This window comes from Melanerpes formicivorus, unplaced genomic scaffold (assembly GCF_026170545.1).
Source record: "Melanerpes formicivorus ecotype bairdi unplaced genomic scaffold, bMelFor1.0.p_v2 SCAF_3, whole genome shotgun sequence".
Lineage (NCBI taxonomy): Eukaryota > Metazoa > Chordata > Aves > Piciformes > Picidae > Melanerpes > Melanerpes formicivorus.
This window is the reverse complement of record NW_027142355.1, coordinates 28,014,851-28,030,922: the sequence shown is the minus strand read 5'-3', so window position 1 is coordinate 28,030,922 and position 16,072 is coordinate 28,014,851. Positions and strand designations below refer to the sequence as shown.

Genomic DNA, 16,072 nt, shown 5'->3' with positions numbered 1-16,072 from the left:
GCCAGGGGAGGTTCAGGTTGGATGTTAGGAAGAAGTTCTATACAGAGAGAGTGATTGCCCATTGGAATGGGCTGCCCAAGGAGGTGGTGGAGTCACCATCATTGGAGGTGTTCAGGAGGAGACTTGATGGGGTGCTTGGTGCCATGGGTTAGCTGTTTGGGTGGGTTGGATTGGTTAATGGGTTGGACATGATGATCTTGAAGGTCTCTTCCAACCTGGTTTGGTTTATTCTAAAAATTCTAAATAAAAACTTTCATTTGCTTTCAACTGAGCATGGTCATTGTTGGGGGGGGGGGGGAAGGGAAATTTCAACCCACCCCAGTATCTTTCCAGGTAGGAGGTACTAAATGGTTTCTGGGCTAGAGAAGCAGGCAGGTATGATTTCAGGAAATTTTTCCTTCCATCAGTTTATAATGCTCTCACTAAAGACAATGATAAACTCAGTGAAAGAAGATAAGAAAAAATACATAATGTGACAAGACAAAAAAGAAAGTGACTCTGTTTTCTTTGCTTGCAGGTAGCTGCTTCTCTTGTTGGGTTATGGTTTCTTAAAAAGTAAGTAGCAGTTATCATTTATTGAGAAACTCAGGGCTCCTATGTTTGTTTGTGGATTTGTTTGTATTTTGTTGTATATATAAACAATAAATAAATGCCACCAGAATTCTATATGGACAGGCACTATCTTACATTTTAAAAAATGATACATTGATGGATGATCTCAGTACTTCATATAGGTGGTATCTTAAGCTGGTGCTTTAAGTGCTGACGATCAAATGGTTTGTGCCTTGTTATTGAGCATATAACTCATGCAAGACTTTTCCTGGGTCAGCTTACTCCAGAGATGCATGGACTTGATTATCCTGAGTACACTGTGTTTCACCACTGTCTTTCAGAGGTGCTAGGTGAGACATTTGCTTAGGAGCATTTTAAGGGAGCAGTTTCTCTTGTTTCCACTGCTCATGTATAAAAAAATCCCAGAAGTTAAAAGGTCAAGCTGGTGACGGTTAAAACATACTGAGCAGAGGTATGGCTTTTCCTGGGTTAAAGCCTTTGATCCTCCTTTTTGTCCTGCAGACTTAAGTCTCCATGTTTGAGTATAGAAGGCATATGGTGATTTAGGTCTGGTCTGGAGGAGGAGGGATTTATGTCGATATCCCCTTACAATAGGTCACTAAGGTCTTTGGTTTGTGCAGTACATCTGAAGCATTTTACTTCCATAATAATTCACTTTTCTCAACACTTGCACTATTTTTTCTGGTTAAAAGTAGTGGATGGATTTTCCTTGATCAGGCTAGTTTTGTCAGTGATTAAACAGGAAGTAGATTTGCAAGAGCCTACTAAAGCAGTACATTTTCACAGCAGTTTTGGAGAGAACTGTTGGCAGGGTGGTAGTTATATATCAATGGCTTCATTTCCATCTTGGTAAAAACCCTCCATTGCACAACTACGACTAATGTCAAAAACTACTGCAAATACTGATAGGAGCCATCTCATATATACAGGGCAACATTTAAAAATGCTACATATATATGTACATAAACATGAACATAATTTTAAGGCAAATGAAAATTGTAGCACTAGTTGTTCAGTACAATCAAAGAGAGAAACCTCACAATTTCCAGTAATGTGTTTATTTTCAACTTCCATCACACAGGACAGCTTTGAAAGCAAATGCAACACAATCAGACAACAGTACCTCTGACAAACCTCCTGTGATTATCACTGACACTAGCTCCTACTACATCATCTACATCTATGTGGGAGTGGCAGATACGCTGCTCGCCATGGGAATATTCAGAGGTTTGCCCCTTGTGCATACACTTATAACAGTGTCCAAAACTCTTCATCAAAAGATGGTTCATGCAGTTCTTCATGCACCTATGTCAGCGTTCAACTCTTGGAAAGCAGGTAACTTAGATGTGAATTGATTGGGTCATGTATGGGTTTCATTTCAATTAAACAGTTTTCATTGTGCTAAAGGCTGTTGTTGCTTTTCATTTACATTTTCAGTCAAGCTCAGTGTTAAGAATTTCTCACGTAGAGCAATTTGTGAATCTTTTAATGAACCTTGATTGCACTTTCAATGTGACATATTTCAGTTGTCAATTCTGATTCTGAAATATCTCCTTGTGAATTGGAGAAGATTAGATGTTAACTGTTTGAGACAATAAAACTAGAATAACTTCTAATGAAAAGACTGACTAAAACTGCAATTGAAAAGATACAGTCAACTATGTGGTGAGTGACAAGGAGTCAGGTGTGGATGATAAGTAGTGCTTTATTTCACAAGTAATCCTACTAAAATGACATTAAACTTCAGCTAGTGTGAATAATGGTACATGTATCCAGATTTGGCTCTGGAGTTGATACAGAGTTCATTATATAACTGGTGAAGCAAATTCCATCTCCCAGTATACACAAAATTCCTATCCCATAGCCTTCTTACTGGTGTGCACTAGGTTACAGGAGACAGTGGAAAATGACAATATAACTAGAGTTTACCCTTTATTTTCCTATTACATTTTTAATTCTGTTGTTACCTGGTGATTAATACAGTAACTCTACTCAACAGCAACAAAAATAATTATATTCAAACTTATGCAATGCAAATTACTTGTTTGTAAGCACAGCTTTCTGAATAAGGGGTGCAGACCTTCAGCCTTGTGCCTCTGTTTCTGTCCTGTTTACTTACGTTTCTTGGTTTTCCAATATTCCAAGAGCTGAAGCAGAAACCAAATTCTTCAACTGGAAACGAAGCTGGGTTTTTCACAAATATTACAATGGCTGAAACAGAAGTCAAATCCCTCAATGGGTTAATAAGTTGTAGCTGCACTAAGCTGCAAAGAAATTGCTTGTCCTAGAAAAAATCTTGTACTGATCTTTTTTTTTTCATTCATAAAAGTTGTACTTTTTGCTCAAGTAATAAAAGTAGGATCTTTGGGTGTTAAAATAGTTGCCTTTTTTTTCTCCTTTTCTTCTCCTTAATCCATAGGTGGTATGCTTAACAGATTCTCAAAAGATACAGCAGTACTGGATGACTTGCTTCCACTTACAGTATTTGACTTCATTCAGGTTTGTAGAATAAAAGATCTAAATTTTGCTGTCTTACAGCACTGTAAAGTTTTAGCTGTGCATCATGCAAAAGAAACCATAAGAAGAAGAAGGAATAACAATTGGAATGAATCCCCCTTCCTTTTGTTTCAATGTGTGTATCTATTTACATTGCTGTTTGTAAGTCAACTCCACTGTTTCTTAGCACTTGCCTGTCTATGTACCTACAGTGTTTGTAGAAACCACTTTCAGTATTTAGGCTCAGAAACATTCTTGCCCTGCAGGCCCCCACAGTACAAGTATCCCTACTGCTACTCACATTCAACTTCAAGCATGTAACAGGCATTCCTTAGTTTCTTTCAGTTATTTTAGCTCAGTATTAGGATGTTTTTTTCCAAGCTATCTTTTATTGTATTCAGTTATTTTTGTGACTTTACCTCCTTAGATGCTCCTGTTCCCAGTTAGCTGGCATCACCCTTAATTTACTTCTCTTGTTGAATGTAGTCTTTGTTTTTCTGTTCTTTTATCTGCTGTAGAAACTCTTCCAATGCCTTAATGCACAGTTTGTCCCATGATGATGTGCTTTCAGCTCTCAATTGGGCAGTTTGGGCTTTTTTTTGTTATTGTTGTTTTTAATATATATTTCCCCAGCACAAGTTTGACTGTCTAATTTTATCTTTTATCTTTCACATCTTCCTGGCTTCCTCTGAGTCTCTAGGATGTAAGCTGAGTCCATCAGGCACAGGGGTTTGTGATGGAGGATAGCTTTAGATGACTCTAAGTCATGGAGGAATTCTGTATTCCTGAGCTGTAGAATTGAAAGCTTTTTTTTTTTTTTCATTTTGATGGAAAGCCTTATTACCAGCACACAGTATCACAGTATCACTAAGGTTGGAAGAGACCTCGAGGATCATCGAGTCCAACCTGTCACCACAGACCTCATGACTAGACCATGGCACCAAGTGCCACGTCCAATCCCCTCTTGAACACCTCCAGGGACAGTGACTCCACCACCTCCCTGGGCAGCACATTCCAATGATGAATGACTCTCTTGGTGACAAACTTTCTCCTCACCTCGAGTCTAAACCTCCCCTGGCGCAGCTTGAGACTGTGTCCCCTTGTTCTGGTGCTGGTTGCCTGGGAGAAGAGACCAACCCCTTCCTGGCTACAACCACCTTTCAGGTAGATAAACATCATGCACTGCAAAATCTTGAGTTGTGAGTGACCTTCCAATTCATTGACACTGAAGAGAACATTGAAGAAATACAGAGAGGGAATTCCAGCTTTCTCAAAGAGGATGCCTTTGTTTGCTCCCCATCCTGCTTACTCCAAGTCTTTACAGCTCTCTGTGTATCCCAGCACCTCTCATTAATGTCTGACCACCAACATAATCTTTTCCTCAGCTACAAGATGGTTACCAGAATATTTAAGAAATAAAAGCAAATTTTCCCCTGTTTCTCTCTACCTTTATGTAGGAGATATGTAGGCCTGACTTAATCGAGTCCAACACTCTCCTCCACAGACTGACTGCTCTGCCTGTGAGTTTGCTCTGCTTTGCAGTCCCTACCACCATGACTATTGTCAAAATCAAATACTTTCCCTGTGTCTTTGTTAGTAATTGATAACTTTGGCTCATGACTTTAGAGGGAGCAATGCAACTCCACGTGAAGAGGTTCAAGAACACTACAGCTCTGCTTCATGTCCTGCTGATGCCACAAAGATTTGCTGAATGAGTAAATATGGACTTTGAGACCTTCTCTGAATCCTTCTTGTACCACCAGATTCTTATATGAAGTGATAAGGTCTCCCTAGGCCTTCTCTTAAGGCTATACAATCTCAGATCTATCAACCTATCCTTGTATGTGAGGTGCTCCAGTCCATTTATCATTTTCAAGTTCTTTCACTGGACTCACTCCACTATGTCTGTATCTCTCTTGTATGGAAATGCCCAGGCATTGTCTCACGGGTGCTGAAGAGAGGGGAAGGATCACTTCCCTTCTGTGAATATGAGCTGGTATATGACTCTGGCTAACTCCTTGTTTAGACACACTGCCTTCTTCTCTGTTGCAGCTCTGGATTTAATGAAATTGTTTTTCTTAGGACTTTTATAGGCATTATATATTTCAGAGAGCAGGGCTTTTCATCCAGGATGGATGATGCTTAAGGATAAAAGGGGTCAGAGCTACTCTCCAGTCACTGTGATATAACTAGTTTCCCATAAAAGAAATGGTATCAACCTTTACATCAATGACAAAAGACAACATCTGTGTTGTATTCTTTGACAGCTATCTGACCTGCTTCCGTATGTCTTAGGTTTGAATTGAAGCCAGCTAAGGAGTGCAGTAGTGTTACCACTAGTTACACGTCTTGGTTTTCTACCAGTGTGAACAGTGGGGGCATCATTTCTTAGAGATCCTTCCTGTGAGATGCTGTTACCATATACTGCTTGTCTCTAAGGTTTAACGTAGTCATACTCAAAAAGTATTAATGAATTCATTGAACATTTATGTCTATGGTCATGACTGATTTTCCCTAAATTATATACCCCCCCTGGCTGACCACATTGACTGCTGCAGTCAACACTACCCTGAACCCCTGCTGAATTGCTGTCTCCACCACCAGCTGCATTTTCCAAACAGATGACACAAAAGAAACACTGAAATGTGTCTCCCCATCTGGCCTCTGTCCCAGGCCTGAAAGCTCCACACCTGAGGCCGCTGCAGCACATCACTATGGCTGTTAACTGGGTTGCATGAGCCTTCTACTGCTATTCATAGTTTCATAGTTTCATAGTTTCATTCAGGGTTGGAAGGGACCACAAGGATCATCTAGTTCCAACCCCCCTGCCATGGGCAGGGACACCCCACACTAGATCAGGCTGGCCAGAGCCTCATCCAGCCTGGTCTTAAACACCCCCAGGGACGGGGCCTTGACCACCTCCCTGGACAACACATTCCAGGGTTTCACCACTCTCATGGTGAAGAACCTCCTCCTCACATCTAGCCTGAATTCACCAACCATATGCCAAAGTTTGGCTTGCATGTTGATTTTTGCTACTGCCCTTTTAGAGAAGATGTCATCTTCTGTTTGATTTTACACTTACTTTATGCCTGGGGTTATTGAAATAACACAAATTTTCATGTTCAACTTTTTAGTGAAATAACTGCTGGACCAGCAGTGAGGACATTAGGGCATTATAGTGGCCTTCACAAAATTTGAGTAAACATTAGAAATAGGAATTTACACAGTCACTGTGTGATTGTTATCTCAAGTAATGTGAGAGCTGTATAACTTACCTCAATACCAAGTGAACAGCTCATTCCCTTTCTAACAATTAGAGATACATGATGTACAAAATTCTGGAGTTTGAATTAGCGAGTAAAGACAACCACATTCTTGCATTGTTGCAGACCAGTGCTATACATGTGTCACCATTCTTCTTAGAGAAATTAGGAAAAATAAAGAAATCTTTAACCAGTTCAGCTGTTACAATATATATCTGTTTTCATAAACTTTGATACTGCTATTGCATTGCTCAGATTTCTGATGAAAAAAAGGGGAGGAAACCTGGAAGACATGTACCTGTTTGTGAGAGACCCCTGACTTGAAGTACTGTGAATCTAAATCCTTGGATTTGTGTGAATACAGTAGCAAAAGCACCAATTGCAGCTTTCTTCCTAATGTGAAATTAGGTTTGCTTTCCATCTCTTTCTTTGCTGTCTGGTCATTTGCAGTGATGGTTTCAATGTGACATTCATAACTTTGTCCAAATTGTCAATTTGCAGTTGGTTTAGGCTGGTGAATTTCATGTAGTTGCTTAGTGTGAAAGGTAACACCCTGATACAAAGCAGAGTTTTGCTATTCTGTGTACACTGATACACTTGATTTTCATCTTTTAGGGAAGAGACAAAATCAGTTTAAGTTCATAAGATGCTTCTAGAGTAAAGATCAAGGCCTGATTTAGTTAAATCTGGAGCTACCAAAGAAGAAATCATGTGAGAGTGGTAGTAGTCTCTTGTGGGTTAAATACATTACCTCTTAAATGATTTTCTTCCTTAAGTCATCTGTCACCTTAAACCATCTTTTTCTTCTGAAAACTGCTAACTTTTCATACCACAAGTCCTCTTATGACCTATTTCATGTCTTCTGATCAGGACAAGCAGTGGTGCTAGTTTCATTTGTCAGTTACAGTCTGTTGACCAAGCAATGATATGTGACCTTCCACTTCTGAACCTCAGAAAAACTGCTTGGCCTGAGCCTGTTACTCAGATCCTGATAGTCTGGTATGCCTAGCACAGACAAGACAGGGATAGCACCAGAAGGTTTGGGAGGTTGATGCAGATAGCGCAAATGTTTGTCTTACAATTTTAACTGGAGAGTGAGTGCCTAGCTACGGCTGATGTTGTGTGGCTTCATAACTTAAAAGCCTGCAATTCTGGTTGTACTGCAGAAAACATTTCATCCTTCTATTAGAAAAGATGACAGCTTATTCTGACAGGTTATGCATCTGATCTCAGTTAATCATGATCTTTTCATGGAGGTTTGTTCTCAGCTGCAAATTCTACTTAGATTAGCACTTTATATTTGTTGAAACAATAAATAGTTGCCATGGGAAGAAGATTTATCACGGATCTCTAGTCTATAAAATGACAAGTTTACTGTATCAATAGTATTTTTCTTTCATTCTACAGTTAATACTGATTGTGATTGGCGCTATAACAGTAGTCTCAATATTACAACCCTACATCTTCCTGGCATCAGTGCCTGTGATAGCAGCCTTTATTGTGTTAAGGGCATACTTCCTCCACACTTCTCAGCAGCTGAAACAACTGGAATCCGAAGGTAGGAGCAGCAAAATTGGTAGATTTCTAAATCCACAACAAATCAGTTGAGAAGTGATTCACCCTTTCGCCTCTTCTTTGTCTTTTCTCTTGAAAGATGCTGTTGTCTCTGGGAGCAGAACACTCATCTCCTTAAAGCCAGTGTTGTTACTGATGCAGCCGATACTGAGTGCTCTGCTGCCAAAGACCAATGGAAAAGAGCTTTTTAAGGGTGGGCTTTATCACCACTGCAGCTGAAAACAAATAAAGTCCTGACATACAGTTTTCTTGAGAGTAAACCTGACTTCAAAAATTGTGGTCAGACTTGGTATGTGCCCTATGAGTTCGTTTCTGTATGAGAAAAATTTAGAACAGACGTGTCTTGATTACAAAGAACTCTTATTTCTGATACAGTCACTTGACTAAATTTCCTTCTTCTCCCCACATTAAGAGACTAACATGTTGCCAATAAAATGGAAAACATTATTCTGAAGTGTGGGTTTGCACATCAGGCACTGCGACCTGGCTTTACATCAAACTGGCAAATTCTAAGCAAAGCAGTCCTGAACCTTAACCACTGATGATCATCTTCCCTTTTACTTAAGTGTGATTCTGAAGTTCCTCAGGTCTAAATCTAAATTTCCTTGATGTTCACAGGAATCCAGCATTGGCTTACCATTTTTAATGTTATGCAAGATCTGCTTAAAATTACCATGTCAGTGCAGTTGAATCCAAAGCACTACAGTATTCTGTGCTAAAAAAAAAGTTCATTTGATGAAGTTGTCAGAATTGCAAGAATTCATTTTGGCTGGGGAAGAGCCATCCTTCTTTTATGGCATCTTACAGCAGGCCAGGAGCTTCCCCAAGCTGTATGCTAACTATGAAGAATTAATGTGATCCCTTCCTGCCAATACACTGAATGGAATGTCAACCCATTCGTGCAAGAGACTGTTGCTGTATATCCTATGCTAGGATTACTCCAATCAGGTACTCCAACATGTAAATTAATCACTGGCATTAGTTAGAGCATAGGGCTGTGTGTTTGCAGTATATCAAAGGTATTTGCTTAGGAGTGTTTATGATATTTCTGATTTAAACACTTTACAGCTCGGAGTCCAATATTTACCCATCTTGTTACAAGCTTAAAAGGGCTATGGACACTGAGAGCTTTCGGGCGGCAGCCATATTTCGAGACCTTATTTCACAAAGCCCTGAACCTACACACAGCAAACTGGTTCCTCTACCTGTCAACGCTGCGCTGGTTCCAGATGAGGATAGAAATGATTTTTGTTGTCTTTTTCATTGCTGTGGCATTCATCTCTATCATAACTACAGGTATAGTAACTTTATTCCAGTACTGAAATGGAAGCCGCCTGTTTCTGCCTAACAGCTCGCTCTAGAAACTTCTGAGGGAAATGAATGGTTGCAAAATCTAGCATACACTCACTGATTTAAGCATATCATAACAGTAACCATGATTAAATCAAAATAGAAATTAAACTATTATTATCTGCAGTCGGATGTTGTAGAGAAGTCATTAAAGGGATTAATCTGGAGACAGTATCTGAAGATCTTTCCTCTTCTTTAATTGCTGTACAAGTAATCGCCTGTGTTTTAAACCACATTCCTGGAACCACGTTAATGCACTGAAATGCTTGCCTGTTGATTATCATCTGCATAGCTTTTCTTAGTAAACAGAAGATAATGTTTCTCTCACTTGCAAATGGCTAAGACATACAAAGTTTTAATGATCTTTAAAGCCATGCCAGCAGCAGAAACAGTCATCCATTTCACAGTATCACAGTATCACCAAGGTTGGAAGAGATCTCAAAGATCGAGTCCAACCTGTCACCACAGACCTCATGGCTAGACCATTTCTCAAGAAATTTCCCAGAAATACCCCTGATTTGCGTCTAACTGCTATGATTTTCACATTTAGAGGTAGTGATCTGTCTTTGCCCTGGTACAGCTCAGACAGGCATTTAAACAGATGTTTCATTCTTTATTCTACTTGCTCATCTTCTCACCAAAATGGAGAAGTACCTGACAAAAGTCAGCTATCTCAGGCTTTATGAAGAGTGATCCAAAATGAGACCCTCTGTCACCTCTGGAAACATTCACTGATTCTCTGATGGTTGTATTTTCTCTAATTCCCAACACACTGACCTACTTTCCAGTGTGAAGTTTCACAAATTCCATTCAAAATCCCTTTAAAAGATGGCTCACCACTCCTAGTAAACCCACTACACAAACGGGAATCGCTCTATACCTTGCTGCTTATGTTGGAAATGCTGCCTGTGGCTGATGATTAAGATCTCAGTCCTTTGTGTACTTAACAAATCCATGTTTTCTCTATGAAACAAGAGAGAATGTGAACCTGTATTTTGCAGCATACATGCTAAATGTCTGATTTCTGCTGGATTTTTACTTGCATATAAATTGAATGTGTTTTACTCTCTGCAGGTGACGGACCAGGTAGAGTTGGCATTATTCTCACTTTAGCTATGAACATCATGGGAACCTTGCAGTGGGCAGTGAACTCAAGCATAGATGTCGATAGCTTGGTAAGCATGAAATACACTGTGCCATGCATTCTTTTGAGAAATTGCCTTATTCTGTTGATTATGGGTGTTCAGTGAGCTATTTTCAGAGCTGGGTATCAGGCAGATGTGTCAGAAAAGTATCTTTTACACTTCTCATATCAAGCTACCAGCTTTTTCACAACACAAACTGAATTTTTCTGTGATCAAAATTTTTCCAGGAATAGGATAGGCAACAGCAAATGATTGCATTTGGGGATTCATACTGCAGATGCAGCAGTGATGCGAAAAAGGCTTTGAGTTGTTGTTATAATTATATACCTTACCAAGATGTATAATATATCTTACTTGCTATACTTAAGGGCTGTGCACAGCTGAGCTCCTTTCATGCAAAATCAATGGTGTTTTAAAAATTTGTCCTAGATTTCTCTATGGCTGTTTTCCTGGTGCTGTGTAAAATACCCTCTGACATAAGGCTCTAGAGCTACATGTCCTTACCCCTTTAATTTGCGTCATTAGGCTGTTAGTCGGGATTGGCTTCGAAACAAAATATTTCACAAGGTTAACTCATCATCACCTATTTGTTGGGATATGAGAATCAGACAGGAAACTCAAAAACCAAGACATTTGTTCCTGCAGTATTCATTCTACCTTAGCTTAAATGTATGAAAAGTTTCAGATGTTATTTCTAAATGCAATAGTTACTTCTCTCTTTACACTTCGGGCATTCTAGGTTTTATTGTCGATAGAATTCTTCCCATGAACTGTAGTAGAGAAAAAAACAATATCCCACATCCAGTCATACCCTCTCTGAACCCTAAATCAGCTTCTCGAGCCAACCATTTCAGTACTGGAAAACAAACAGCTTTTACGGCAGATCTTGGAGACCATTAAATCCTGATTAGCTGAAATGAGTTATCATTAAAAAGAAATAATAACTGGGGTGGATGGTGACAGTGAAGGAAGATTTGGCACTTGAACATAATTTTTTTAATTAAGTGGTTCAACCACCCTCATCCTGGAGGAAATCCTTAAGAGCCCCAAAACTGGGAATTAAGCACTTACACTATCTAATCTCTTGTTTACGCGTGTGACTGGTGATAGTCCAGAAAGCTGACTACCATTCAGGGACACATTTTTGCCCTATCCACTAATTGTTTTATGCTGACTCTTTGATTGTTAGAACTGCCTGTCTTCAACAGCAAGCACTTTGCAACAGGGCTGTTTGCCATAACTGCAAGGCACACTGAATGAGAGCTAATAAAGTAAAATGTGCTATTGGTAAGGCACAGCAGTGAAAGCAGTGTTCAGTCAGCTCTTGTTGCTAAACTTCATCTTAGGCCTGTAAGGCACAATGTGATCACTTTCAGTATAACAATCTGTACCAGAATCATGTGCATGCATTATACAACCTAACAGAATTTGAAGGTGTTTCACAAGAGCCACAGAAAGTCTTACTATGAGATTCAGGGGTTGCTAGACACACTATTGTTTTAATAAAGAACTTCCTGTATTTTAAAATACAGTGATGTTAAAATGTCATTTATTAGTAGCAATAAGGAAGCAACTCATTTTCCCCTGAAAAGAACGTCTTAAGTTGCTTCAAACATTTGTGAATACTTTTCTCCGTATTAAGACAAACTACTGTACTGGAGCACTGGTTATATTATATTAATGACAGCCTTCTAAGGTGCATCAGTTCATAGGTGGATCCTCTAGACTTCTTTCAACAATGGATAGCTGCCACCCCCATCTCATGGATTTTTATGCATCCCAGATGACAAACTAGTCTATATGGTTGGCAGGATGTTTTTCCTGACATTCAAAAGCTGCTCCTGTACACAAGCAGCTAAGAATAGCTTCATGGTTTCAAGATAATAAATCTGCTTCACTGGGTGGTTCATTGTATTCTCTACATTTAATACTTCCCTCTTTAACTTATTTTACAATTATTTGGGTATAGATGTCCTGCAAAGGCTTACATGTGTGCCTGACTTAGCAGTCTATTTGGTTATACTGTTTTTCTCTCAAGAGGTACTTTGAAGCTCCTCACAAGACCCAATTGACTAGAATTGCATCTCCACGTGTCTCCAGTTACAGATATGCATGTACCACTCTTACTCTTCCTTGACCAGCTGTAATATCTGTGCTTCCAAGCCTGCACACAAGCATACCTGAGTGTATAGGGTGTGTGTAGGTACCAGTCTTTGGTGGTTAGATAAGCTGGAGTTTTCTGCAAGTGGTTAAAACCCATGTCCAAAGGCATAGCTGCTTTAATTGGTACATAACATTAAGCGCATACTGAGTTGTTTTAGAGGATACACAAGGCACAGAACATGAAATTAATGCAAGCAAAAGGACAGGAAGGCAGGAGAGCAGTAAAGCAGAATCACATGATGAAGATAAAAATGTACTGGAAAAAATACTGGCCAAACACGGTTAGGTGGCAAACATTAATTTATTCCACACAATCTCCTTCTTCAGCTTTCTGTGACACTGGCATACATATTGAAGAAATCTGAGTTTCTAGATGGGAATATTTATTTATTTATTTATTTATTTATTAATACACAGATATTCTCTTTCAAGTAATTTCTGTGTAACTGGTTCAGCTTTAACTGAAAAATCCTCGTTGCCTTTTAATATCCCATAGTGGTTTGGGCATTTTGTTCTCTACAGCCCTGATACTTTATCTGCCTTACCTTTTGGTTTTGGTGGTTTTTTGGGTTTTTTTAATTATTAAAAATTAAGTGGTCACTCTGACAGCTCTCCACTGTTTCATTTAAAGTTACCAGTTAGACTAGATGTATCTTTTTCCTTTGATCATTTCTGCTAATAACCCTTTACCTAGGTTTTAGTCTTTCCCTTACACCTCCAGGCAGTCATGCAATATTTTTAATATTTTTCCTTCATAACAAAATAGAAAATACACTTTCCCCTAAGCACTGCTGTCACAGATAAGCATTGGTTAGTTCCTGTGGACTGTTTTAGTACTTCATAACCTCCTCCTTCACTGATGTGCATCCTGCGGTAGCAGTACTATAACTGAGAAGGACAATTCCTTTCAGCAAGGAAGGAGAAAATGCCATGCTTCTGCTGTTGCCAAGATTACTTATGTAAGGAGATATAAAAAGAATCCCCCACAGAGATATTAAAACCACATTTGCTAAACCTCCCAGTGCCCCACCCAGTATATTAGTGATGCTGGAGGGAGAATTACAGTAGATGGTAGAGAAGTCAGGACTGTGAAAAATATTGGTGCTTTTTACAGCTGATTTTTGTGATTTTACTTTTCTTTTAGTGTTTTCAATTGTATTCATTGAATTTGAGAACTCTATTAATTTCCAAAGTTTAAGTAGGCTAAATATTTCACTGTAAAATCTGCACCAGAATGACAGTTCTCTAAGTCAGGTGTTGGTCACGTGGAAAAGAACAGAATCAAGAAAAATCTTGTAGAACATTTCCTTTGCTTCCTGTAAAGCAGCGTGAGAGAGAATAAAAAATTCAGTGCAGCTCTGACATGGACTAAATACTTCATTTTTACAGTTTTGAAGAGGAGTACATGTCCTGTAAGTGCACCCAAACTGTAAGAGCAGAAGATGTGAAATCCCAGTAAAACAGTATGGTCTGCCTGCATTAGCCCAGTTTTTGCTGTGATTTTTTCCACAGTATATTGAAAAAGGGACTGGCCACTTGGGAGGAATATAGGAATGTTGCCAGCCTATGTAGGGATGCTATAAGGAGATCTAAGGCCTTCTTTGAATTGAATCTGGCAAAGGATGTGAAAAATAACAAGAAGGGCTTCAAGTATATTAGCAGGAAAAGGAACTCCAGGCAAAATGCGGGACCATTGCAGAATGAGGTGGGTGTCCTGGTGACACAGGATACAGAGAAGGTGGAGTTCCTGAATGCCTTCTTTGTTTCAGTCTTTACTGCTAAGGACAGCCCTCAGTCCCTGGAGGAAAGAGAAAAAGTTTGAAGGAAGAAAGACTCTCCCTTGGTTAAGGAGAACTGGGTTAAAGACCACCCAGGCAAGCTGGACACCCAAAAATCCATTGGCCCCAATGGGATTTACCCATGAGTACTTTGGGAACTGGCTATAGTTATTGCTAAGCTACTCTCCATTATTTCTCAAAGGTCATAGGGAACAGGGGAGGTGCCTGAGGACTGGAGGAAAGGCAGTGTTACTCCAATCTTCAAAAAGGGCAAGGAGGATGCAGGAAACTACAGGCCAGTCAGCCTCACCTCCATCCCAGGAAAGGTGATGGAACAGCTCAATTTGGAGGTCATCTGCTAAGCATGTGGAGGAAAAGATGATTCTCAGGAGTAGTCAGCATGGATTCATAAAGCAGAAAACATGCTTGGCCGATCTGATAGCCTTCTATGATGGTGTGACCAGCTGGATAGATGAGGGGAGAGCCATGGATGTTGTCTACCTTGACTTCAGCAAGGCTTTTGGCACTGTCTTACATAACATCCTCTTAAGCAAGCTTAGGAAGTGTGGGTTAGATGGATGGACAGGGAACTGAATTGAGAACTGGCTGAATGACAGAGCACAGAGGGTTGTGATCAATGATGCAGGGTCTAGTTGGAGGCCTGTAGCTAGTGGTGTTCCCCAGGGGTCAGTACCAGATCCCGTCTCACTCAACATATTCATCAACAACCCAGATTAAGGGACAGATTGTATTCTCAGCCTGTTTGCCAATGTCACAAAACTGGGAGGAGCGGCTGACACACCAGAAAACTGCGCTGCCATTCAACCAGACCTGAACAGGCTGGAGAGTTGGGCAGAGAGTAACCTAATGAAGTTCAACAAAGGCAATTGTAGAGTCCTACACCTAGGGAGGAATAACCCCCATGCACCAGTACAGATTAGGTGCTGACATGCTGGAAAGCAGCTCTGTGGAGAAGGACCTTGGAGTGCTGGTATATGACAAGTTCCCCATAAGCTAGAAATATGCCCTTGTGGTCAAGAAGGCCAAAGGTGTTCTGGGGTGCATCACGAGGAAGGTGACCAGCAGGTCAAGGGAAGTTCTTCCTCTCTACTCTACCCCGGTGAGGCCTCACCTGGAGTACTGTGTCCATTTCTGGGCTCCCCAGTTCAAGAAGGACAGGGAACTACTGGAAAGAGGCCAACAGAGAGCCATGAGGGTGATTAGGGGACTGGAGCATTTCTCTTACAAATACAGGCTGAGAGACCAACGGCTGCTTAACCTGAAGACTGAGAGAGGATCTTAACAATGCTTATAAATACCTAAAGTGTGGAGGTCATGAGCCTGGGGCTGGGCTCGTTTCAGTGGTGGCCAGCAATAGGACAAGGGGCAATGAGTACAAACTGGAGCACAGGAGGACAAGAATACTTAAGGACACTTCTTTTAATTTTGTTTTGCTTTGAGGATGAAGGATCACCGGAACAGGCTGCCCAGAGCCACGGAGTCTCCTTCTCTGGACACTATCAAAATCCAGCTGGAGATGTTGCTGTGCAACCTGATCTGGGCATACCTGCATTAGCAGGAGGGTTGGACTAGAGGATCTGCAGAGGTCCCTTCCAACCTCTACCATCCTATGATTCTAATGCACAGGGCTTTTTGAACGAGCCGTTGGATCAAACTCTCACAAGATCTGTCAGTTGTACACTGCACTTTCCAGTGCAGAAAGTAA

The 16,072-nt window shown here is 40.3% G+C and overlaps 1 protein-coding gene across 1 annotated transcript in view; it reads left to right on the top strand.

Annotated features, from left to right (window-relative positions):
- The window catches only part of CFTR (CF transmembrane conductance regulator), a 91,457-nt gene that overhangs the window by 55,182 nt on the left and 20,203 nt on the right, over nt 1–16,072 (top strand). Inside the window, exons 16-21 of the mRNA XM_068169824.1 lie at nt 518–555; nt 1,655–1,908; nt 2,993–3,072; nt 7,743–7,893; nt 8,979–9,206; nt 10,335–10,435. Of these exons, the coding sequence (XP_068025925.1) occupies nt 518–555; nt 1,655–1,908; nt 2,993–3,072; nt 7,743–7,893; nt 8,979–9,206; nt 10,335–10,435 (852 nt within the window). The remainder of the gene's footprint in view (nt 1–517; nt 556–1,654; nt 1,909–2,992; nt 3,073–7,742; nt 7,894–8,978; nt 9,207–10,334; nt 10,436–16,072) is intronic.